Source organism: Rhinoderma darwinii, chromosome 4, assembly GCF_050947455.1.
Source record: "Rhinoderma darwinii isolate aRhiDar2 chromosome 4, aRhiDar2.hap1, whole genome shotgun sequence".
NCBI classification, from domain to species: domain Eukaryota; kingdom Metazoa; phylum Chordata; class Amphibia; order Anura; family Rhinodermatidae; genus Rhinoderma; species Rhinoderma darwinii.
Genome location: NC_134690.1, coordinates 146121485 through 146146668, shown reverse-complemented (window position 1 = coordinate 146146668; position 25184 = coordinate 146121485). Strand labels below are relative to the sequence as shown.

The window sequence follows — 25184 nt, the reverse complement described above, 5'->3', positions numbered from 1 at the left end:
CGCTCATCTCTAATTTGACACTCCGTTTGGATGTTTGTAAACAGAAAAGCACGTGGTGCTTTTATGTTTACATTCATCCTTTTGACAGCTCTTGCGCGAATCACGCAGTTCGCACGGAAGTGCTTCCGTGCGGCATGCGTGGTTTTCACGCACCCATTGACTTCAATGGGTGCGTGATGCGCGAAAAACGCACGATTATAGAACATGTCGTGAGTTTTACGCAACGCACTCGCGCTGCGCAAAATTCACGCATCGTCTACACTGCCCCATAGACTAATATAGGTGCGTACGACACGCGTGAAAAGCACGCGCGTCGCACGCGCGTATATTACGCTCGTGTAAATGAGGCCTAAGGCTGGGTTCACACAACCTATTTTCAGGCGTAAACGATGCGTATTATGCCTCGATTTACGCCTGAAAATACGGCTCCAATACGTCAGCAAACATCTGCCCATTCATTTGAATGGGTTTGCCGACGTACTGTGCCGACGACCTGTCATTTACGCGTCGTCGTTTGACAGCTGTCAAACGACGACGCATAAAAATACAGCCTCGTCAAAAGAAGTGCAGGACACTTCTTTGGACGTTTTTGGAGCCGTTTTCTCATAGACTCCAATAAAAACAGCTCCAAAAACGGACGTAAAAAACGCCGCGAAAAACGCCGCGAAAAACGCGAGTTGCTCAAAAAACGTCTGAAAATCAGGGGCTGTTTTCCCTTGAAAACAGCTCCGTATTTTCAGACGTTTTTGGTCACTACGTGTGCACATACCCTAATGGTATGTGCACACGAGGGCATTACGTCCGTAATTGACGGACGTACTTCGGCCGCAAGTACTGGACCGAACACAGTGCAGGGAGCCGGGCTCCTAGCATCATAGTTATGTACGATGCTAGGAGTCCCTGCCTCGCTGCAGGACAACTGTCCCGTACTGTAATCATGTTTTCAGTACAGGACAGTTGTCCCGCAGCGAGGCAGGGACTCCTAGCATCGTACATAACTATGATGCTAGGAGCCCGGCTCCCTGCACTGTGTTTGGTCCAGTACTTGCGGCCGAAATACGTCCGTCAATTACGGACGTAATGCCCTCGTGTGCACATACCCTTAGGAGAAAACAGCTCTGTAATTTCAGACGTAATTGCATGTACTTGCGTTTTGTGAGGCGTCAATTACGGCCGTAATTTAGAGCTGTTCTTCATTGGAATCAATGAAAAACGGCTCAAATTACGTCTCAAGAAGTGTCCTGCACTTCTTTTGACAAGCCGTCTTTTTTACGCGTCGTCGTTTGACAGCGACGCGTAAATTACAGGTCGTCGGCACAGAACGTCGGCAAACCCATTCAAATGAATGGGCAGATGTTTGCCGACGTATTGGAGCCATATTTTCAAACGTGAATCGAGGCATAAAACGCCTCGTTTACGTCTGAAAACGTAAATTCGTAATAACCTCGAATTAACCTCGAATTACGTCCGAAAATACGGCTCCAATGCGCCGGCAAACATCTGCCCATTCATTTGAATGGGCTTTACGATGTTCTGTGCCGACGGTCATTTTTTTTACGCACCGCTGTCAAAAGACGGCACGTAAAAAAGACGCCCGCGTCAAAGAAGTGCCTGTCACTACTTGGGACGTAATTGGAGCCGTTTTCCATTGACTCCATAGAAAAACAGCCCCAATAACATCCGTAATGGACGCTGCGAAAAACGCCTGCACTTGCCTTTACGTCTGAAATTACGGAGCTGTTTTCTCCTGAAAACAGCTCCGTAATTTCAGCCGTAATGGACGCCGCCGTGTGAACATACCCTGCATGTATGTGCACACGACCTCTTTTCAGACGTAAGGGTATGTTCACACAGCTTATTTACGGACGTAATTCGGGCGTTTTACGCCTCGAATTACCTCCGAAAATGCGCCTCGATAGCGTTGACAAACATCTGCCCATTGAAAGCAATGGGCTGACGTTGGTCTGTTCACACGAGGCGTATATTTACATGCCGCTGTCAAAAGACGGCGCGTAAATAGACGCCCGCGTCAAAGAAGTGACCTGTTACTTCTTGGGGCGTAATTGGAGCCGTTATTCATTGACTCCAATGTAAAGCAGCGCCAATTACGTCCGTAATGGACGCGGCGTTGAAGCGCCTGCACATGCCGTTACGGCTGAAATGACGGGGCTGTTCTCTCCTGAAAACAGCCCCGTAATTTCGGGCGTTAAGGACGCTGTCGTGTGAACATACCCTTAAAATCAGAGGCTGTTTTCTCTGAAATCAGCTCCGGACGTAATTCGGGCGTTTTAACCCCCGAATTACGTCCGAAATTACGGCTTGAAAGCGTTGACAAACATCTGCCGAGTGAAAGCAATGGGCTGACGTTTGTCTGTTCACACGAGGCGTATATTTACGCGTCGCTGTCAAAAGACGGCGCGTAAATAGACACCCGCGCCAAAGAAGTGTCATGTCACTTCTTCAGACGTAAATGGAGCCGTTTTCCATGGACTCCATGGAAAACCAGCTCCAGTTACGTCCGTAATGGACGCGGCGTTCAAGCGCCTGCACATGCCGTTACGGCTGAAATGACGGGGCTGTTTTCTCCTGAAAACAGCCCCGTCATTTCAGCCGTTACGGACGCTGCCGTGTGAACATACCCTTAGGCTGGGTTCACATGACCTATTTTCAGACGTAAATGAGGCGTATTATGCCTCGTTTTACGTCTGAAAATAGGGCTATAATACGTCTGCAAACATCTGCTCATTCATCTGAATGGGTTTGCCGACGTACTGTGCAGACGACCTGTTATTTACGCGTCGTCGTTTGACAGCTGTCAAACGACGACGTGTAAATTGACTGCCTTGGCAAAGAAGTGCAGGACACTTTTTTGCAATGTAATTTGAGCCGTTCTTCATTGAAGTCAATGAAGAGCAGCTCAAGATTACGGGCGTCAAAGACGCCTCGCATAATGCGAGGAGGAGCTTTTACGTCTGAAACGACGGAGCTGTTTTCTCCTGAAAACAGTCTGTCTTTTCAGACGTAAAAGCAAGTTCTCGTGTGCACATACCCCAAGGCTGGGTTCACACGAGCACATTATGTCCGTAGTGGACGGACGTATTTCGGCCGCAAGTCCCGGACCGAACACACTGCAGGGAGCCGGGCTCCTAGCATAATATTTATGTACGACGCTAGGAGTGTCTGCCTCGCTGCAGGACAACTGTCCCGTACTGTAATCATGTTTTCAGTACGGGACAGTAGTTCCACGGAGAGGCAGGGACTCCTAGCGTCGTACATAACTATGATGCTAGGAGTCCCTGCCTCGCCGCAGGACAACTGTCCCGTACTGTAATCATGTTTTCAGTACGGGACAGTAGTTCCACGGAGAGGCAGGGACTCCTAGCGTCGTACATAACTATGATGCTAGGAGCCCGGCTCCCTGCAGTGTGTTCGGTCCGGGACTTGCGGCCGAAATACGTCCGTCCATTACGGACGTAACATGGTCATGTGAATGCAGCCTTCGGGTATGTTCACACGCCCAATTTACGGACGTAATTCAGGCGTTTTACGCCTCGAATTATGGCCGAAAAAACGGCTCCAAACCGTCTGCAAACATCTGCCCATTATATTTAATGGGTCTTACGATGTTCTGTGCAGACTGGCTTTTTTTTTTACGCGCCGCTGTCAAAAGACGGCACGTAAAAAGACACCCACCTCAAAGAAGTGCATGTCACTTCTTGGGACGTAATTGGAGCCGTTTTTCATTGACTCCAATGAAAACCAGCTCCAATTACACCCGTAAAAGACGCCGCGAAAAACGCGTGCTCTTTTTAAAACGTCTAAAGCGTAATATACGTGCGTGCAATGCGCGTGCTTTTCACGCGTGTCGTACGCACCTATATTACTCTATGGGGCAGTGTAGACGATGCGTGATTTTTGCGCAGTGCGCGTGCGTTGCGTAAAACTCACGACATGTTCTATAATCGTGCGTTTTTCGCGCATCACGCACCCACTGAAGTCAATTGGTGCGTGAAAACAACGCATGACACACGGACGCTCCTGCAAGGCATGCGCGAAAATCACGCATCACTTGTTATGTCCATGAAGAACAGTCTATAAAGCTGGACAAAGCAAACAAAAACCAGGAAGTGCTTGCGTTTCCACTGCGAGTGGGCAGGGCTAGTGACTGGAGACTGTGAAGGGGTCTTCCACTGTGAACATCTGCTGCCATGCCACGTGGGATGGACGTGGAGCGCCTCCTCGTCCTGGTCCAGGGACATCCAGAAATTTGGGACACTCGCTCGGAGGCGTACCACAACCGAACGGCCAAGGAGGACGCTTGGGAGGTGGTCGCAAAGGAGCTGTTCAGCCAGGAGTGGGAGAGTGGCCGAACCCGTGACCGCAGTCGGTTGGGTGAGTACCAGGCATTTTCTGGCAATGCATGTCATCCCTTTTGAAGAACTGGGGCCCTGTATGTGTCTTCTGCACATTTTCACGAGAAACTTTTGTGGAGCAGGCGCATCACCGTGTACCACGTAATTGGCAGTGCGGGGCCCCTCATTTAAGTGAGAGGTCATAGTTCTGATGGCGTGATATCTGTTTTTTAACTCCAACAGTCCAAAAGATCAAAACACGGTGGCGGAGCTGCCGTGACCAATTCCGGCGTGAAATGGGTGAAAGGGGACGCAGCGGGGATGGCGCATCTCGCAAGCGACCCTATATGTATACCCAACAGCTGATGTTCTTGAAGGACATCATGGAGATGCGCACGTAAGAGTTTCTGCCATTGCATGTGTCTAATGTGTGTTCGCCCATGTCCTGTTTGCCATCGTGTTGTTGTAGGCATTGTTATATATTCTGTTCTAAAGTAATTTTCTCATTCTAGAACCACCGACAATTTGGAGGATACCGCAGAGGAGACAGACGTGGGCGAGTCTCGGCCGGAACCTCCTGCTGCCCCTGTCCTGCCCCCTAGCCCAGAGCCGACACCCCTGGAGCCCGCCCCTGGCCAGTCTGCACGGGCCGTCGCCTCTCCGGCAGAGGAGCGCCCCATGCGTGCCCGCACTCGCCGGACCCGTGCTCAACAGGCCTCCGCAGCGGGGCAATAGATGCCCGGGTCCTGGAGTATCTAAGGCGAGCCGCTGATGAAGACGGGAACGACGCCTTTGGCCGAAGCATCGTTCCCCTCCTCCGGCTGGTCCCCATGGACCGTATGGGCCGTCTGATCGACGCTTCCAGACCGCCCCACAATCCGAACGTGTGCTTCACGGCCATTGAACAGTGGCGCAGTTCAGCCATGCCGGCCACCACGCCCCAGGTGCCGGGCCCATTCCACCCAGGCCCCCAGATGCAACGCCCACATCCGTATATGCGCCCTATGGCTCCCCACTTCCCTGGCCCAACATACCCCGGGCAACATCAGCACCACTATGCTGCCGAGGAACAACCTACACAGCTTCAGGTCCAGCATAGTGGTGCTGAAATGCAGGCCTATTCGTCCCCGGGCCACCAGTACCAACACCTTTAAGTGTGTTGGAGGCCAGAATTTGTGACGCCACAGTATTTTTTGGTGCAGGGATGCCAACTTGCCGTCCTCTTTTTTGTTGGATCTATATTATACACCATGTTGGTGTTTTTTGTTTGATGCTAAATTTTTGGGCTTTTGCAAAACCCTGTATTAAAAACTTGAATGTTGAATGGTTATATTTCGTGTTGTTTTTCATTGATACCCCTCAACACAATGTTTGGGCCACATTTCCTTGGCCTATACCCTCGCACAACTCTGGGATTTGGGTCCAATGCATACACACGTGATATGAGGTTTTATTTAATCACTCGGGGTTTGATATGGTTTGCAAGAGGTGCGGACGTTTAGGTGCTGTCATGGGCCCCGAGACAAACTATGTACACTAGCAATTGGACTTTCCAAACTTTAGCCCACACAACATCCTATCTCCAGAAAGAAGGTTGCAAACTTTCGAAAGTCCTGCTCAAACCCCCACAGATCTAAGGTCGCAGTCCGCGTCAAGACTCCTCTTGTTTTGCAAGTCCCTAACCCAAGAACAACCACGAAAAACAGAAAAACCCCAGGCCACATGTGACGTATGTAGGGAAGCCGACAAACAACAGAGAACCCTTCAAAGGTCATCACGCACACACGGTGCCGCTCCAGATCGACACTCAAAATATGCCGCCAAAGTATCCCTCACGCGAAGCCAGGATGAGAGAGATCGGCCGAGAGGAATAACCGGGACACTGAGGCTGCTGCCTGCATGTGTAAGGATATTTGCTGCATCAAAGGTAGCATCATTAATGCAGCAGAAGTTATGCAGACCGACACACAATTCGATAACACGTGTCACATTCTGCATGGACAATTGCATTGCCGTCCCAAAGACACGCCACCTGCGCGACAAAATCCCAAAGGCACATTCCACACATCGACGAGCTCGGCAGAGGCGGAGATTATGGTGCTAAACCTGCTTCTCCCAGCAAGCAGGGGTTGGGCCAGCTGGCCTATTTGTAGGCTGGCTTGCCATGAATCTCCTCTGCGTTTTTGACGCGCGTTGAAAACGCTAGTCGTGCGCGCGTTTAAAACGCACCAACGCTGTGTATACGCAGCCAAAACGCAATGCCAACGCGCGCAACACGCGGCGTTTTTTGCGCGCGCAAAACGCACACGCTCGTGTAAATGAGGCCTCATACTGTGTAGTGGCACACCCTATTGACAAGGGAAATGGTGACACACTGTCAAATTATTGAAACATTTCCAGGTAGACCAGCACAATACAGAGCTCTAAGAAAAGATTCTCCAGAATTGTCATTTTATGGGGAATACAGGTATTTACTAAAAGAGACAAATCCAGAGAGCTAACAGGAGAGATAACAGATCTTCTTGAAATTTGCATGTACTAAATAGCATGTTGCTCGACTGGGTCTTGTCATCAACGGGAGTAAATTATTCAGGTGTATAGTGTTTCGATGTTAAAGGGGTTATTCAGGTTTTTTAAAATGGAATCGCCTATTCTAAGGGTATGTTCACACGCACTATTTACGGACGTAATTCAGGCGTTTTACGCCTGGAATTATGGCCGAAAATACTGCTTGAAAGCGTCGGCAAACATCTGCCCATTCATTTGAATGGGTTTTACTATGTACTGTGCAGACGGTCATTTTTTTCAGTACGGGACCGGAATTCCACGGAGAGGCAGGGACTCCTAGCGTCGTACATAACTATGATGCTAGGAGTCCCTGCCTCGCCGCAGGACAACTGTCCCGTACTGTAATCATGTTTTCAGTACGGGACAGTAGTTCCACGGAGAGGCAGGGACTCCTAGCGTCGTACATAACTATGATGCTAGGAGCCCGGCTCCCTGCAGTGTGTTCGGTCCGGGACTTGCGGCCGAAATACGTCCGTCCATTACGGACGTAACATGGTCATGTGAATGCAGCCTTCGGGTATGTTCACACGCCCAATTTACGGACGTAATTCAGGCGTTTTACGCCTCGAATTATGGCCGAAAAAACGGCTCCAAACCGTCTGCAAACATCCGCCCATTAAATTTAATGGGTCTTACGATGTTCTGTGCAGACTGGCTTTTTTTTTTACGCGCCGCTGTCAAAAGACGGCACGTAAAAAGACACCCACCTCAAAGACGTGCATGTCACTTCTTGGGACGTAATTGGAGCCGTTTTTCATTGACTCCATAGAAAAACAGCTCCAAAAACGCGAAAAACGCCTGCACTTGCCATTACGTCTGAAATTCAGGAGCTGTTTTCGCCTGAAAACAGCTCCATAATTTCAGCCGTAACGGACGTGCACGTGTGAACATACCCTAAGGATAGGCCATCAATATTAGATCGGTGGGGGTCCAAATTGCAGTACCCCGTGCCGATCAGCTGTGTGAAGAGGCCATGGCGCTCGTACGAGCGCAGGAGCCTCCTCATTGTTTACATGGTTTGCCTACTTATTTGTATGAGTTGGACCCCCACTGATCTAATATTGATGGCCTATCTTAGGGATAGGCCATCAATTAAAAAAACCAAACGGATAACCCCTTTAGGCCGGGTTCAAGCACACACTTTTGATGCAGTTTTTGTGGCAGTTTTTGGCTCCATTTTTTTGAGCCACAGACAGAAATCTATCCAAAAGGAAGGAAAGGTATAAAGATAAGACTGATGCATCTCTTTTCTTTTGTGTCCACTCCCGTGTTTGGCTCACGAAACTGAGCCAAAAAACTGCCACAAAAACTGTGTGTGTGATCCTGGCGTTAAGGGAGTGTTCACATGTAGCACATCTAAATGGGATTGTTTCTGCAGCATGTGCATGTATTTCTGCAAACCCAATTCAGAGGAATGGGACAGTCGCAGATATTTCTACAATAAAGCTGCCACGTTTGAACATACCCTAAAGCTGAATTTACACACAGGGTTTACTTATGTTTTTAAGGCTTCGTTCACATCTGCGCTAGGGCTCCGTTCTGACAGACACAAACGGAAACCTTAGTTTTCCGTTTCCATAACGGTATTTTCACACAGCTTATTTACGGACGTAATTCTGGCGTTTTAAGCCTCGATTTACGTCCGAAAATGCGCCTCGATAGCGTTGGCAAACATCTGCCCATTCATTAGAATGGGTCTTACGATGTTCTGTGCACACGGTCATTTTTTTTACGCCCCGCTGTCAAAAGGCGGGGCGTAAAAAGGACGCCTGCGTCAAAGAAGTGCCTGTCACTTCTTCAGACGTAAATGGAGCCGTTTTCCATGGACTCCATGGAAAACCAGCTCCAGTTACGTCCGTAAGGGACGCTTCGTTCAAGCGCCTGCACATGCCGTTACGGCTGAAATGACGGGGCTGTTTTCTCCTGAAAACAGCCCTGTAATTTCAGCCGTTACGGACGCTGCCGTGTGAACATACCCTTACCATTGATTTCAATGGTGACAGATCCGGTGCCAATGGTTTTCGTTTGTCTCAGTTATGCAAGGGTTCCGTCGTTTTGATGGAATCAATACCGTAGTCAACTGCGCTAATCATTCCGTCAAAACAACGGAACCCCTGCACAACGGAGACGAACGGAAACCATTGGCACCGGATCCGCCACCATTGAAATCAATGGTGATGGAAACGGAAACCTATGGTTGTCGTTTGTGTCTGTTAGGACTCCGTTCCGACAGAAAGCTCAGACGGAATGTTGGAACGGAGCCGTAGCGCACATGTGAACGAAGCCTAACTGATTGTTTTGCTATTTTGTTCCCAAAGAGAACCCTGCGGCCAGATGTTACATTAAAATCTACAGTAAAATATTACAAAGCCTTCATACATAGCATTTTGGTTTGTGGCATTTTTGTTACATTCTCAGGGTCAGTTGTATTTTTGCAAAACACTACATGCTCTAGGTATGATTTTTTTCTGCCGTTTTCGCAGAGGCTTCTCATAGGTCTTTAAAAATGCCAGGAAAAATTCATGCACAAAATGACACTTCATAAACGCCACCAAAAACTTATGTTACATTTAAAAAATGCTGACATTGTGCCATGCATTTTTTCATGCAGTTTGAAACAACAGACACAAACCTGGTATAAAGGGGGCTATGTTTTAAAAAAATACAAATATATTTAACACAAAAAAAAAAAGATGTTCACATAATAACGGGAATCTCTCTGTTTTAAGGGAAGCCTTTTCTCCGATACCTGACAAGGCAAAAAGAAAAGAGAGCAGCAGCAGCGATGGGGTGAGAGCAGCAGATAAAGTGAAGAAACAGGTATCCAATGCTGGAGAAGACAGGGCGATGCTGTTGGGGTTCACTATGATGGGGCTCTCTGTCCTCATGTTCTTTTTACTTGGGATCGCAATTTTAAAACCATTCATGCTCAGGTGAGCAAAATGCAAATGTATTCAATTTATGAAAACAGGAGGCTGCTCATGTGAGCTGAAAGCTTGGCTTTTAGCTGTTAGGGTATGTTCACACACAAATTCAAAAACATCTGAAAATACGGAGCTGTTTCCAAGGGAAAACAGCTCCTGATTTTCAAGCGTTTTTTAAGCCACTCGCGATTTTCGCAGCGTTTTTCATGGCTGTTTTTGGAGCTGTTTTCAATAGTCTATGAAAAACAGATACAAAAACGTCCAAAGAAGTGACCTGCACTTCTTTTTCGCGGGCTTTTTAAAAAAAACGTCCCCAAGGATATGTTCACACACAAACTTAAAAACGTCTGAAAATACGGAGCTGTTTTCAAAGGAAAACAGCTCCTGATTTTCAGACATTTTTTGAGCCACTCGCGATTATCCTGGCGTTTTTACGGCCGTTTTTGGAGCTGTTTTTCAATGGAATCAATGAAAAACGCCTCCAAAAACGTCCCAAGAAGTGTCCTGCACTTCTTTTGTCGAGCGGTCATTTTACACGCCGTATTTTGACAGCGACGCGTAAAATAAAGGCTCGCGGGAACAGAACATCGTAATTCCCATTGAAAGCAATGGGCAGTTTTTTGTAGGCGCATTAGGGGCGTTTTTTCAGGCGTAATTCGAGGCGTAAAATGCCCGAATTACGTCTGAAACTACTGCTTGTGAACATATCCTTACAGTTCTGCAATGCCTTGTAATGAACTATATACAAGAAGCACCTAACAAACTTCAACACGGGTGATAACTATGTCCATCAATTATTTCCTTTAAAAATGCAACAGAACTGCAGCATGAGGGCTTATTCAGATGAACGGGATATAGGTCCGTGAAACGCGTGTGATTTTCACGCGCATCACACGGAACCTATATTAGTCTATGGGGCAGTGCAGACTGTCGGTGATTTTTGCGCAGCGTGAGTCCGCTGCGTAAAACTCACGACATGTCCGTTCTTTGTGCGTATTTCGCGCATCACGCACCCATTGAAGTCAATGGGTGCGTGAAAATCACGCGCACAACATGGAAGCACTTCCGTGGGACGCGCGTAATTCGCGCAACAGCTGTAAAACTATGAATGTAAACAGAAAAGCACCAGGTGCTTTTCTGTTTACAAACATCCAAACGGAGTGTCATAATGATGGCGGCTGCGCGAAAATCACGCAGCCGCGCATCATACGGGGCTCACACACGGAGCTGTTAAGTACCTTTTGCGCGCGCAAAACGCGCGAGCAGCTCGTGTGAATCCGGCCTTACAGAGACAAATAAACTCATGCAGTTGACCGCATGCAGTTTTCAAACGCAACAAAACCGCGTCAACGACGCACCGTGTGGCCTTACCCTAATGTACATGATGGGGTTAATTACTATTAATGTGACGCACACGGAGGTTAAATTCATCACACCACGCGCCTCACATTAATAAGTGATAGAAATTAGTTTTTATTTTATTTTTATACAGCGTACACATCATAAATGACGTAAAAAAATTGTTGTGAAGGTTATTAAGGCCACGCCAATACCGAATATGTGTATATTTTATGTATTGAGACTTATTTTAATGTTTATTGTAAAAAGGTGTATGTGTATTTTTTTTAAAATGTAATATTATTTTATGTTTTTACTTTATTTTTAAACTTTAATGTACTGGTATATATCTATATGCCAGTACATTAGCCTGTGTGCTGATAGTACACAGGGAGTTGTTAGGACATACCCAAGTATGCCCTAACAACAGGAAATATATATATATATATATATATATATATATATATATATATATATATATATATATATATATATATATATATACAGTGAAGGAAATAAGTATTTGATCCCTTGCTGATTTTGTAAGTTTGCCCACTGTCAAAGACGTGAACAGTCTAGAATTTTTAGGCTAGGTTAATTTTACCAGTGAGAGATAGATTATATTTAAAAAAAAAAGAAAATCACATTGTCAAAATTATATATATTTATTTGCATTGTGCATAGAGAAATAAGTATTTGATCCCTTTGACAAACAAGACTTAATACTTGGTGGCAAAACCCTTGTTGGCAAGCACAGCAGTCAGATGTTTTTTGTAGTTGATAATGAGGTTTGCACACATGTTAGATGGAATTTTGGCCCACTCCTCTTTGCAGATCATCTGTAAATCATTAAGATTTCGAGGCTGTCGCTTGGCAACTCGGATCTTCAGCTCCCTCCATAAGTTTTCGATGGGATTAAGGTCTGGAGACTGGCTAGGCCACTCCATGACCTTAATGTGCTTCTTTTTGAGCCACTCCTTTGTTGCCTTGGCTATATGTTTCGGGTCATTGTCGTGCTGGAAGAGACCCAGCCACGAGCAATTTTTAATGTCCTGGTGGAGGGAGGTTGTCACTCAGGATTTGACGGTACATGGCTCCATCAATTCTCCCATTGATGCGGTGAAGTAGTCCTGTGCCCTTAGCAGAGAAACACCCCCAAAACATAATGTTTCCACCTCCATGCTTGACAGTGGGGACGGTGTTCTTTGGGTCATAGGCAGCATTTCTCTTCCACCAAACACGGCGAGTAGAGTTAATGCCAAAGAGCTCAATTTTAGTCTCATCTGACCACAGCACCTTCTCCCAATCACTCTCAGAATCATCCAGATGTTCATTTGCAAACTTCAGACGGGCCTGTACATGTGCCTTCTCGAGCAGAGGGACCTTGCGGGCACTGCAGGATTTTAATCCATTACGGCGTAATGTGTTACCAATGGTTTTCTTGGTGACTGTGGTCCCAGCTGCCTTGAGATCATTAACAAGTTCCCCCCGTGTAGTTTTCGGCTGAGCTCTCACCTTCCTCAGGATCAAGGATACCCCACAAGGTGAGATTTTGCATGGAGCCCCAGATCAATGTCGATTGACAGTCATTTTGTATGTCTTCCATTTTCTTACTATTGCACCAACAGTTGTCTCCTTCTCACCCAGCGTCTTACTTATGGTTTTGTAGCCCATTCCAGCCTTGTGCAGGTCTATGATCTTGTCCCTGACATCCTTAGAAAGCTCTTTGGTCTTGCCCATGTTGTAGAGGTTAGGGCAGATACAGACAGACGTTGCGTTTTTGCGTGCGCAAACAACGCAGCATTTTGCGCGCGCAAAAACCATTTGACAGCTGCGTGTGTCATCCGTGTATGATGCGCGGCTGCGTGATTTTCGCGCAGCCGCCATCATAGAGATGAGGCTTGTCGACGCCCGTCACTGTCCAAGGTGCTGAAAGAGCTAACTGATCGGCAGTAACTCTTTCAGCACCCTCGACAGTGAATGCCGAACACAATATACAGCAACCTGTTAAAAAAAAAGAAATAGTTCGTACTTACCGAGAACTTCCCGGCCGTTGCCTTGGTGACGCGTCCTTGGTGACGCGCCTCTCTTGACATCGGGCCCCACCTCCCTGGATGACGCGGTAGTCCATGTGACCGCTGCAGCCTGTGCTTGGCCTGTGATATGCTGCAGCTGTCACTTGGACTGAATTGTCATCCCGGGAGGTCAGACTGGAGGAAGAAGCCGGGAGTTATCGGTAAGTCAGAACTTCGTTTTTTTTTACAGGTTCATGTTTATTGGGATCGGTAGTCACTGTCCATGGTGCTGAAACAGTTTAACTCTTTCAGCACCCTGGACAGTGACTATGTCCTGACGTCGCGTACCGGACATTTTTTTGCCGGGTTCGGCCAAAACGAGTTCGGCCGAACCCGGCGAAGTTCGGTTCGGTTGTCCAGGTTCGCTCATCTCAAAGACACTCCGTTTGGATGTTCGGAAACAGAAAAGCACGTGGTGCTTTTCTGTTTACATTCATCCTTTTGACAGCTGGTGCGCTGTTTCAGTCGGTTCGCACGGAAGTGCTTCCGTGCAACCTGCGTGGTTTTCACGCACCCATTGACTTCAATGGGTGCGTGATGCGCGAAATACGCAGAGTTATTGAACCAGTCGCGTTTTGTACGCAGCGAACAAACGCTGCACAAAAAGCACGGACTGTCTGTACTGCCCCATAGACTTGTATTGGTCGATGCGTGGCGCGTGAAAACCACGGGGCCCGCACGGACCGAATACACGCTCGTGTGAATCCCCCCTTAGAGTCAGACTGATTAATTGAGTCTGTGGACAGGAGTCTTTTATACAGATGACCATGTAATGCAGTTGATTTGGAGCGTGTAACTGGTCTGGAGGAGGCTGAACTCTTAATGGTTGGTAGGGGATCAAATACTTTTTTCTCTGTGCACAATACAAATAAATATATATAATTTTGACAATGTGATTTTCTTATTTTTTTTTAATATAATCTGTCTCTCACTGGTAAAATTAACCTAGCCTAAAAATTCTAGACTGTTCATGTCTTTGACAGTGGGCAAACTTACAAAATCAGCAAGGGATCAAATACTTATTTCCTTCACTGTATATATATATATATATATATATATATATATATATATATATATACATATATATATATATATATATATATACATATATATATATATATATATATATATATATATATATATATACATATATATATATATATATATATATATACACACACACACACACACTACCGTTCAAAAGTTTAGGGTCACTTAGAAATGTCCTTATTTTTGAAAGAAAAGCACAGTTTTTTTCAATGAAGATAACATTCAATTAATCAGAAATACACGCTATACATTGTTAATGTGCTAAATGACTATTCTAGCTGCAAACGTCTGGTTTTTAATGCAATATCTATATAGGTGTATAGAGGCCCATTTCCAGCAACCATCACTCCAGTGTTCTAATGGTACATTGTGTTTGCTAACTGTGTTAGAAGGCTGATGGATGATTAGAAAACACTTGAAAACCCTTGTGCAATTATGTTAGCACCGCTGTAAACAGTTTTGCTGTTTAGAGGAGCTATAAAACTGACTTTCCTTTGAGCTAGTTGAGAATCTGGAGCATTACATTTGTGGGGTCGATTAAACTCTCAAAATGGCTAGAAAAAGAGAGCTTTCATGTGAAACTCGACAGTCTATTCTTGTTCTTAGAAATTAAGGCTATTCCATGCGAGAAATTGCCAAGAAACTGAAGATTTCCTACAACGGATTGTACTACTCCCTTCAGAGGAAAGCACAAACAGGCTCTAACCAGAGTAGAAAGAGAAGTGGGAGGCCCCGCTGCACAACTGAGCAACAAGACAAGTACATTAGAGTCTCTAGTTTGTGAAATAGACGCCTCACAGGTCCTCAACTGGCAGCTTCATTAAACAGTACCCGCAAAACGCCCGTGTCAACGTCTACAGTGAAGAGGCGACTCCGGGATGCTGGCCTTCAGGGCAGAGTGGCAAAGAAAAAGCCATATCTGAGACTGGCTAATAAAAGGAAAAGATTAATATGGGCAAAAGCACACAGACATTGGACAGAGGAAGATTGGAAAAAAGTGTTATGGACAGACGAATCAAAGTTTGAGGTGTTTGGATCACACAGAAGAACATTTGTGAGACGCAGAACAACGGAAAAGATGCTGGAAGAGTGCCTGACGCCATCTGTCAAGCATGGTGGAGGTAATGTGATGGTCTAGGGTTGCTTTGGTGCTGGTAAAGTGGGAGATTTGTACAAGGTAAAAGGGATTTTGAATAAGGAAGGCTATCACTCCATTTTGCAACACCATGCCGTACCCTGTGGACGGCGCTTGATTGAAGCCAATTTCATCCTACAACAGGACAATGACCCAAAGCACACCTCCAAATTATGCAAGAACTATTTAGGGAAGAAGCAGGCAGCTGGTATTCTATCTGTAATGGAGAGGCCAGCGCAGTCACCAGATCTCAACCCCATAGAGCTGTTGTGGGAGCAGCTTGACCGTATGGTACACAAGAAGTGCCCATCAAGCCAATCCAACTTGTGGGAGGGCCTTCTGGAAGCATGGGGTGAAATTTCTCCCGATTACCTCAGCAAATTAACAGCTAGAATGCCAAAGGTCTGCAATGATGTAATTGCTGCAAATGGAGCATTCTTTGACGAAAGCAAAGTTTGAAGGAGAAAATTATTATTTCAAATAAAAATCATTATTTCTAACCTTGTCAATGTCTTGACTATATTTTCTAGTGATTTTGCAACTCATTTGATAAATATAAGTGTGAGTTTTCATGGAAAACACAAAATTGTCTGGGTGACCCCAAACTTTTGAACGGTAGTGTTTGTATATATATATATATATATATATATATATATATATATATATATATCCTTCAATGGACCCTGGGTGGGTTGTCTGCCCATGTATGGTATGTCCCTCAATCACGTCACAGGGATCCAAGGGGCATCCCCACTTTTAATTTTCCCCTGAATGCTGCAGTCAGCTTTGATCGCAGCATTCAGGGGAATAACGGCGGAGATGAGAGGTTTCTCTGATCTCTGCCGTTATAGAGCGGGGCTGCGGCTCTGTAATACAGTCATTGCCCCGCTCCTGACAAGTGCGCACAGTCAGCATGTGGTGATGCGGCCGGCGCTGCTCTAATGGGCGGCGGCGCAGGCACTAAAGACAGAACGTGGGGGTGTTTTGCAGTGCGTCCACCATGTTCTGTCTTCAGTGCCGCCGCTTATTAGTGCAGTGCTGGTCGCATCACATCATGCTGACCGCACGCACATGTCAGGACTCAGGAGCGGCACAATGGCTGTATTACACAGCCGCAGCCCCGCTCTCATACATTCATGTGTTACTATACTTAGCTGTGCGGCCGCACAGCTTAGTATCGAAATACATTAAATAGCGGTATCGAACTGTTTGGGGGTGCACGGTATCAAAACAGTATCAAAGTTTCGATGCATCGTGCATCCCTAAGGGTATGTGCACACGATAACGACCATTACGTCTGAAATTACGGAGCTGTTTTCAGGAGAAAACAGCTCCTGCATTTCAGACGTAATTGCTCGTACTCGCGTTTTGCGAGGCGTCAATTACGGGCGTAATTTGGAGCTGTTCTTCATTGGATTCAATGAAAAACGGCTCAAATTACGCCCCAAGAAGTGTCCTGCACTTCTTTGCCGAGGCAGTCATTTTACGCGTCGTCTTTTGAGAGCGACGCATAAAATTAAAGGTTGTCGGCACAGTACATCGTAAAGCCCATTGAAAGCAATGGGCAGATGTTTGCCGACGTATTGAAGCCGTCTTTTCAGGCGTAATTCGAGGCGTAAAACGCCTCGTTTACGCCTGAAAATAGGTTGTGTGAACCCAGCCTAAATAGGGAAGGGCCTCCTAGAGCTTGTTCATATGTGTGGCCATCCTGTCTCTTTTCCTTACAACATACAAAAACGCCGGAAAGAAACTGATCACAAAACTGATTCTATAGTTTCCTAGGGGGTCAGTTTTGCGTCCAGTGGCATCAGTTTTGCTCCGGCTCAGGAAAAAAAACTGGCCATACACAATTGATATATGTGAATAAGCCCTTAGAGTTAAACATGTTGGAACATGACGAATGCAGCAAGGTGTATGAGGGCTAACTAAAAGCAGAAAGATGTATCAGGACTGTCAGGTTTTGGACAGGCACAGAATTTTTGCAAAGCTAGACGTAGCCTTTAATGATGTATATCTGCCGTATGTATTAAATCCGGTGTTTAACTGTTGAATAGATGCACAATTTTGCAAGTCGTCAACATAAAATAAGTTATGACTGTAGTTCCCATGGGATAGTTCTGTACAGTATGACGGCCATGCGCTCATTGTAGGATTCACAGATGGGAACCAATGACAATCCATGCTTTCTTATTGTCTACCAGTGTCTGGAATGAAGAGGCGAACTGCACAATTATCCAAACGGATATTATGGATGACTGGATAGACTGTTCATTCACATGTGGTGTGGATTGCCATGGACAATCCAAATATCCCTGTCTTCAGATACTGGTGAACGTGTCAGGTTCTGACTATGTGGCTGTCCTGCACTACAACGAAGAAGCTGTTCAGATAAACCCCAAAGTAAGTAAAACATACAAATCTGAAGTAGCTATTATTGAAGTATATATTCATTGCCATGTTACATGTATTAGGCAAGGGTGAACCTTAGACCCCATGTTAACTTTGTTTTATCTGTTACTTATTTAGGCTTCATTCACACTGTTTTTTTTTGCCATTGTATATCAGGATTTCCAGCATTTTTGAGGGCACGAATAGCGCAGTCTACAGTGCTATTCTTGCTGTCAAAAATACTGTAAACCATATGAAAACTTGGGGGACCCCAGTGAATTTGGGTTGACTCGCCTGTTTCTGTTTGCAAATGGACCCAGCAAAAGGAAGGAAAGGTCTAAAGAAAAGACTGATGCATCTTTTTTCTTTAGTGTCCATTTCTGTGTGTTGGCTAAAACAAAAACGGAGCCAAAAACTGCCACAAATACGTAATCAAAACTACATGTGTGATCCTGGCCCGAGGCTGGAATCACACATGGAGCTTTTTAAACCAAACACGGGAGTGGATACAAAAGAAAGGTAAAGTATCAGTCCTTCCATTTACTTTTTCTTCTTTTTGGATCCACTGGCTTTGGCACAAAACAACTTCAACGAAAACGGCATGTGTGATTCCAGTCTAAACCTGTGTCAGTTGGACATGATCAGCACAGGTATTCAGCCTAGAAGTAAACTTCTACTATTCACTGACAGCAAACAGATCTTGAGGAGGGCCAGGAAATAAAACAATATTAGACGACTGCAGAACTTTTCATTAAACAATGATTAATCCTTAATTCCATAAAACAGAAGAGACCTTTTAAGTTACATGGACCTTTGTTTTCGCTTAACCCGTTAGTGACCGCCCCATAGTGTTTTTACGTCGGTCACTAACGGGCTTTATTCCGATGCAATAGCCTTTTTACGGCGCTGCATCGGAATAAGGGGTTAAAGAGCCGTGAATTTCCCATTAATATTGCTATAATGATGTTATTGATGGGAAGATGTCTGTGCTACTGATATCAAACAATAGTTTTTTCAGTCTATCAAAAGGCCTTTTTACATGGGGCAATGATGGGGTGAACAATCGCACTTACGATCATTGACCTGTGTAAAAATGGCACCGATGAGCCGACAAATGAGCAAACGCTAGTCTGTAGGCTGATCGGACCTTTTATGCAGGCATCAAAAATCATTGGTTGTTTCAACAGCACATCTCCGTGGGCAGTGGCATAATTACCACTATAGCAGCCGTAGCGGCTGCTACGGGGCCCGCGGCATGAGGGGGCCCGTGTCGCCTGCCGGCACGGGCCCCCACCATGACCGGAGGCTCCGCTAGCAGCCGCTACGGCTGCTACAGCGGGACGCCACTGAACGCTACGGCAGAGCAGGGAGGTATCTCCCCGCTCTGCCATTAAACAAAAGACATGTATCCCCTAACCACAGGATAGGGGATACATGTGTGATCGCTGGCATTGATAGGGAGAACGGGGGACTGAAAGTCCCCTGAAGTTCTCCATCACAAACCTCGGACTTCCGGGGTCTGTGTCGGCAGCTCCGTAGAAATGAATGGAGCGCCGGTCACGCTTGTGCGCATGTGTGACCAGCGCTCCATTAATTTTTATTGAGCTGCGCAGACGCCGGAAGTCAGAGGTTAGTCATGGAGAACTTGGGAGACTTTTGGCCCCCCGTTCTCCCTATCAATGCCAGCAATCACACATGTATCCCCTATCCTGTGGATAGGGGATACATGTATTTTGTCTTTTCACACTGTAGGTCGCATTTTTTTGGGTAGTTTGGGGACGCTGTATAGCGTTCCCTACAGGGGGGGGGGCTGTATGGCATTCCCTACAGGGGGGACTGTATGGCGTTCCCTACAGGGGGGGCTGTATGGCGTTCCCTACAGGGGGGGCTGTATGGCGCTCCCTACAGGGGGGCTGTATGGCGTTCCCTGCAGGGGGGCTGTATGGCGTTCCCTACAGGGGGGGGGCTGTATGGCATTCCCTACAGGGGGGGCTGTATGGCGTTCCCTACAGACCCCCCTGTAGGGAATGCTATACAGACCCCCTGTAGATAACGCCATACAGACCCCCTGTATGGCGTTATCTACAGAGGGGGCTGTATGGCGTTATCTACAGAGGGGGCTGTATGGCGTTATCTACAGGGGGGCTGTATGGCGTTATCTACAAGGGGGCTGTATGGCGTTATCTACAAGGGAGCTGTATGGCGTTATCTACAGGGGGGCTGTATGGCGCTATCCACAGGGGGGCTGTATGGCGTTCTCTACAGGGGGGCTGTATGGCGCTATCCACAGGGGGGCTGTATGGCGTTATCTACAGGGGGGACTGTATGGCGTTATCTACAGAGGGGGCCGTATGGCGTTATCTACAAAGGGGGCTGTATGGCGTTATCTACAGAGGGGGCTGTATGGCGTTATCTACAGAGGGGGCTGTATGGCGTTATCTACAGAGGGGGCTGTATGGCGTTATCTACAGGGGGGCTGTATGGCGTTATCTACAAGGGGGCTGTATGCCGTTATCTACAAGGGAGCTGTATGGCGTTATCTACAGGGGGGCTGTATGGCGCTATCCACAGGGGGGCTGTATGGCGTTCTCTACAGGGGGGCTGTATGGCGCTATCCACAGGGGGGCTGTATGGCGTTATCTACAGGGGGGACTGTATGGCGTTATCTACAGAGGGGGCCGTATGGCATTATCTACAAAGGGGGCTGTATGGCGTTATCTACAGAGGGGGCTGTATGGCGTTATCTACAGAGGGGGCTGTATGGCGTTATCTACAGGGGGGCTGTATGGCGTTATCTACAGGGGGGCTGTATGGCGTTATCTACAGGGGGGCCTGTAAAAAAGGCACTATCTACAAGGGGGGGTTGTGTGACACCCAGGGGAGGAGGGGCCCCAGTCAAAAGTTTGCTATGGGGCCCAGTCTTTCCTAGTTACGCCCCTGTCCGTGGGGATGCAGGGAATAACGAAACTGTATGTGCTCGAATACTCACACTGACGATGGGTCCATCACATACTTTATCGATGATTGCTTCATGTAAATGGAGATAAACGAGAGCCGATTAACTTGCTACATTGTCGATTGGCACTCAAAATTAGGTTAACAACAGGGTGAAAGAAAAATGAGTCCATTTAACTAGGATTACAATTTGTCAAGGTTGGTTAGGGTTTGACTAGCATGACCTGGCCACCACGTTCTATTAAAGGGGCATTGCGGTTTCAGCAAATAAAAAATCTTTTTTTAAACTGAAAAGTTATCACATTTTCCAATATACTTACTATATAAATTCCGCATGGTTTTCAAGATTTCTGCTTGCGGTCATTCAATACATTAATTTAATTTTGAATTCATTTTAAATTCATTTTAATTTTACTCCCAGGGTAAAAAATACTGCACTGGTCATGTAATGGATACACAGGTTTACGGCTTGTTACAAGACAGAGATCTGATAACATACTGTTACTGTAATCCATCCTGTACCTATGTATCCATCAAATGACCTGGACAGATTTTTATAAACAATGTAAACTAAGAAGGTTCCTATTGATCGAGAGCAAGCAGAGATCGTAAAAACCATCAAAAAATGTATACCGAAGGTATATTAATAAATTGTATATCTTTTCATTATACAAAGGATGAGATTTATTTGCTTAACCCCTTAACGACCGCCCACCGTCTTTTGACGGCAGGCAGTGCAGGTGATTTGTCTACTGCGACGTCTTTTGGCGTCGCTGTAGAAAAGGCAGATGAGAGCTCATCCTCTAAGAAGGAGCTGTAACTTACAGCCCCTGATCTTAGAGCAGTCTGCTGAACAAAGCTTGGATAGGAAAACATTCCAACTCCAAGGCTGGGTTCACACGACCTATTTTCAGACGTAAACGAGGCGTATTATGCCTCGTTTTACATCTGAAAATACGGCTCCAATACGTCGGCAAACATCTGCCCATTCATTTGAATGGGTTTGCCGACGTACTGTGCCGACAACCTGTCATTTACGCGTCGTCGTTTGACAGCTGTCAAACGACGACGCGTAAAATGACTGCCTCGTCAAAGAAGTGCAGGACACTTCTTTGAAACGTAATTTGAGCCGTTTTTCATTGAATTCAATGAAGAACAGCTCAAGATTACGGGCGTCAATGACGCCTCGCAAAATGCGAGGAGGAGCATTTACGTCTGAAACGAGGCAGCTGTTTTCTCCTGAAAACAGTCTGTAATTTGAGACGTAAAAGCCAGTTATCGTGTGCACATACCCTAACTGTTTAACCCTTTGATGAACGCGGTTCGTGTCCGCGGCATGATCAAAATGGACTCCTCTCTTTGATCGTGTCACCGGCAACCTGGTGACTCGAACGAAGACCCGGAAATCCGTCTGCAGTCAGCCCTGGGGACCTACAAAGTACCCCAGGGCTGTCTGTTCAGTTTGCCTGCTGTTAGGGCACGATATGTGTTTCCCTAACAGCAGCCTGTGTCACAGTGACACAGAAGATCATGCAAATAAAGTTATAATTAAAGTTAACCCTTAATGGGATTTAAAAAAAATATGTAACCAAAAAAATAAATTAAAATAATGTCCACATTTTTTTTTTGCATAAAATACATTTTATTGCCCACACATTACATAAAAACAAAAAACCTACACATATTAGGTATCTACATGACCGTAATAACCTGAAGAATTCATTTGACAGGTTATTTAGTGTGAAACATGAATGAGATACAAAATATACAAAAAAACAATGTCTAAATCGCTTTTTCCTGTATTCACGCTTTAAAAATAAATATAATTTACACAGTGCTTTTTTCAAACCGCGCAGAAAAAAAATACAATTTCTCCTGCATTAAACAAGGCCTCATACAGCCACATCAATGAAAAATTAAAAAGTTATAGCTTCAGAAAGGCAGAGAGGCAAAAACTGAAAAATGGATCTGGTCAGAGGCTCTGTCACCACATTATAAGTGCCCTGTCTCCTATATACGGAGATCGGCGCTATAATGTAGGTGACAGTAATGCTTTTTATTTAGAAAAACTATCTATTTTAAACCACTTTATGAGCGATTTTTAGCTTTATGCTAATGAGTTTCTTAATGCCCAAGTGGGTGTGTTTTACTTTAGACCAAGTGGGCGTTGTACAGAGGAGTGTATGACGCTGACCAATCAGTGACCAATCAGCGTCATAAACTTCTCTCCATTCATTTACACTGCACTAGTGATATAGTTATATCGCTATGTGCAGCCACATGCACAAACACTAACATTACTGCAGTGTCCTGACAATGAATATACATCACTACCAGCCAGGACGGGATGTGTATTCAGAATCCTGACACTTCTGAATCTTTTCTGTGAGATTCCAGCAAGGCAAGCGTAATCTCGTTTGAAATGACAGGTTACATCGTAATCTCGCGACAGTTTTACACGGACAGGCATAATACACAGCAATACAGAAGTATTGCAGTGTATTATAAATCTGATTGAATAATCGCATAGTGAAGTACCCTAGTGGGACTAGTAAAAATGTTAAAAAAAAGTTTAATAAAAAGTGAAAAAATCGCAACAACCCACTGAATAAAGGTATTGTGTTATTTATACCACACGGTAAACGGCGTAGATTTAGGACGCAAAAAAGTGTGTCAGGTTTTTTTCTACCCCCTCCCCCAAAATAAAAGTTAATCAAAGTTAATCAAGAAATAATATGTACCTCAAAATGGTGCTATTAAAAAATACAACTTGTCCCGCAAAACACAAGACATTATATGGCTATGTCGACGCAAAAATAAAAAAGTTATAGCTCTTGGAATGCGATGATGGAAAAACGTAAAAAATGGCTTGGTCATTAAGGTTTAAAATAGGCTGGTCATTAAGGGGTTAAGGGATTTAAAAGGAATACCTGTTTACTTTTACGTTTATGGTTTTTAGTTTCTGGTCTTTTTTGCTGCCTAGTTTTTATTTCATTGGTTGTCATACGTAACCGAAATGTTTCTTTATACAGTGCTTTTATGTCCCTAAGTGCCAACGAGACAAAATCGATTTGCTGGATGGGGTGCTTGATGTGAAACAATATTTTGAGCACAAGAACGACACTCCATTTGCGTGTTTCCATCAACCTGACAGCAAACCAGAAGATGTCATATTGATTAAAAAATATGACCGGACTGTGGTCTTTCACTGCTTGTTGTGGCCAACATTAATGCTTATTGGAGGAGCTTCCATAGTTGGAATGGTTAAATTAACACAGCATCTATCCTTAATGTGTACGGTGTATTGCAATTCAACAAGAGAAGAACCCGGAAGCATGACGCCGCGGGCAGACTCTCAGCAGAGCAGAACTAGAAAAGATGATAAAACTTTAAGGTGGAGATCAAATTCTCATACTACAAACACAATATAATTATCAGTGGACAAGATTACCCCACGAGGAGTCGTATACAGCAGAATTGTAGCAGATCATGTTATATCATATAAATTGTGAATATAAAGAACATTTTTCTAGCTGTAAATTTATTTTTCTAGGATGTAATAGTATTGTGAATAAGTTTTTATTATTTAAGATGTTTACAATAAACATAATGAGCCATGCGTTACCTGTTTTGTCATATGAATTACTTTCTGACAACATACTTTAAAGTGGAACTCCACCTTGATATCTTTAATTATTATATTAGATTCCTGAATAATTAAATAATCCTACTAGGCTTTGTTCACACAGAGGATTGTTCCTGAGGAAAAATCCAACGTAGATTTGGCCAAGATTCCGTGGCCGACCCTCAGATTTCCACCGTGGTTTTGCAATAAGAACTGACGCATTTCTACACGAACATTAGCCCCATTTGAAGTGGCTACATGATGAAGTTTGTGGGTCGGAATACGCCACAGAACACGCATCAAGAAGTAATAGGTCGAACAATGGGGCAGTTTCCTATTAAAAACTATGGGAGGCTTTTTACTAGCAGAAGTCACGCAGATTCCAACGTGGAAAACGTGTTGGAATCAGCGTGAGTACTCCGCCATCTTAACATACCCTTACAGGTAGGATCAATTTTGGTAAAAAAAACTGAGCGGACAAAAACTGCATAAACATAACCTCGGTAAGTCTTTTTTTGACTGTGCAGCACACTACTGGTACGTGTGAATATAGTTTTAGACCTCATTCACGTGGATGAAGTCTGTACAGTGGCACACAATGCTCCGTGTTTCGCCACATCGGGTGCTGCTTTTACGGAGCTTTTTACCCCTAGAAGCAACGCTCCATGTGTGGCTGCACCCTTAAAAAACAGTTCTCGAAATATTGCAGTCATTTCATTATCATCACAGGCAGGATTACAATGTAAGGTAACACCTTTATTATAACGCTGGAGG

At 45.3% G+C, this 25184-nt stretch overlaps 1 protein-coding gene across 1 annotated transcript in view; it reads left to right on the top strand.

The window, feature by feature from the left end:
• KCNMB3 (potassium calcium-activated channel subfamily M regulatory beta subunit 3) overlaps positions 1 to 24332 on the top strand; it is a 69836-nt gene extending 45504 nt beyond the window's left edge. Inside the window, exons 2-4 of the mRNA XM_075864048.1 lie at positions 9655 to 9853; positions 17644 to 17842; positions 23818 to 24332. Coding sequence (XP_075720163.1) covers positions 9655 to 9853; positions 17644 to 17842; positions 23818 to 24216 — 797 coding nt within the window. The 3' untranslated portion in view covers positions 24217 to 24332. The remainder of the gene's footprint in view (positions 1 to 9654; positions 9854 to 17643; positions 17843 to 23817) is intronic.
• The last annotated feature ends 852 nt before the right edge of the window (positions 24333 to 25184 follow it).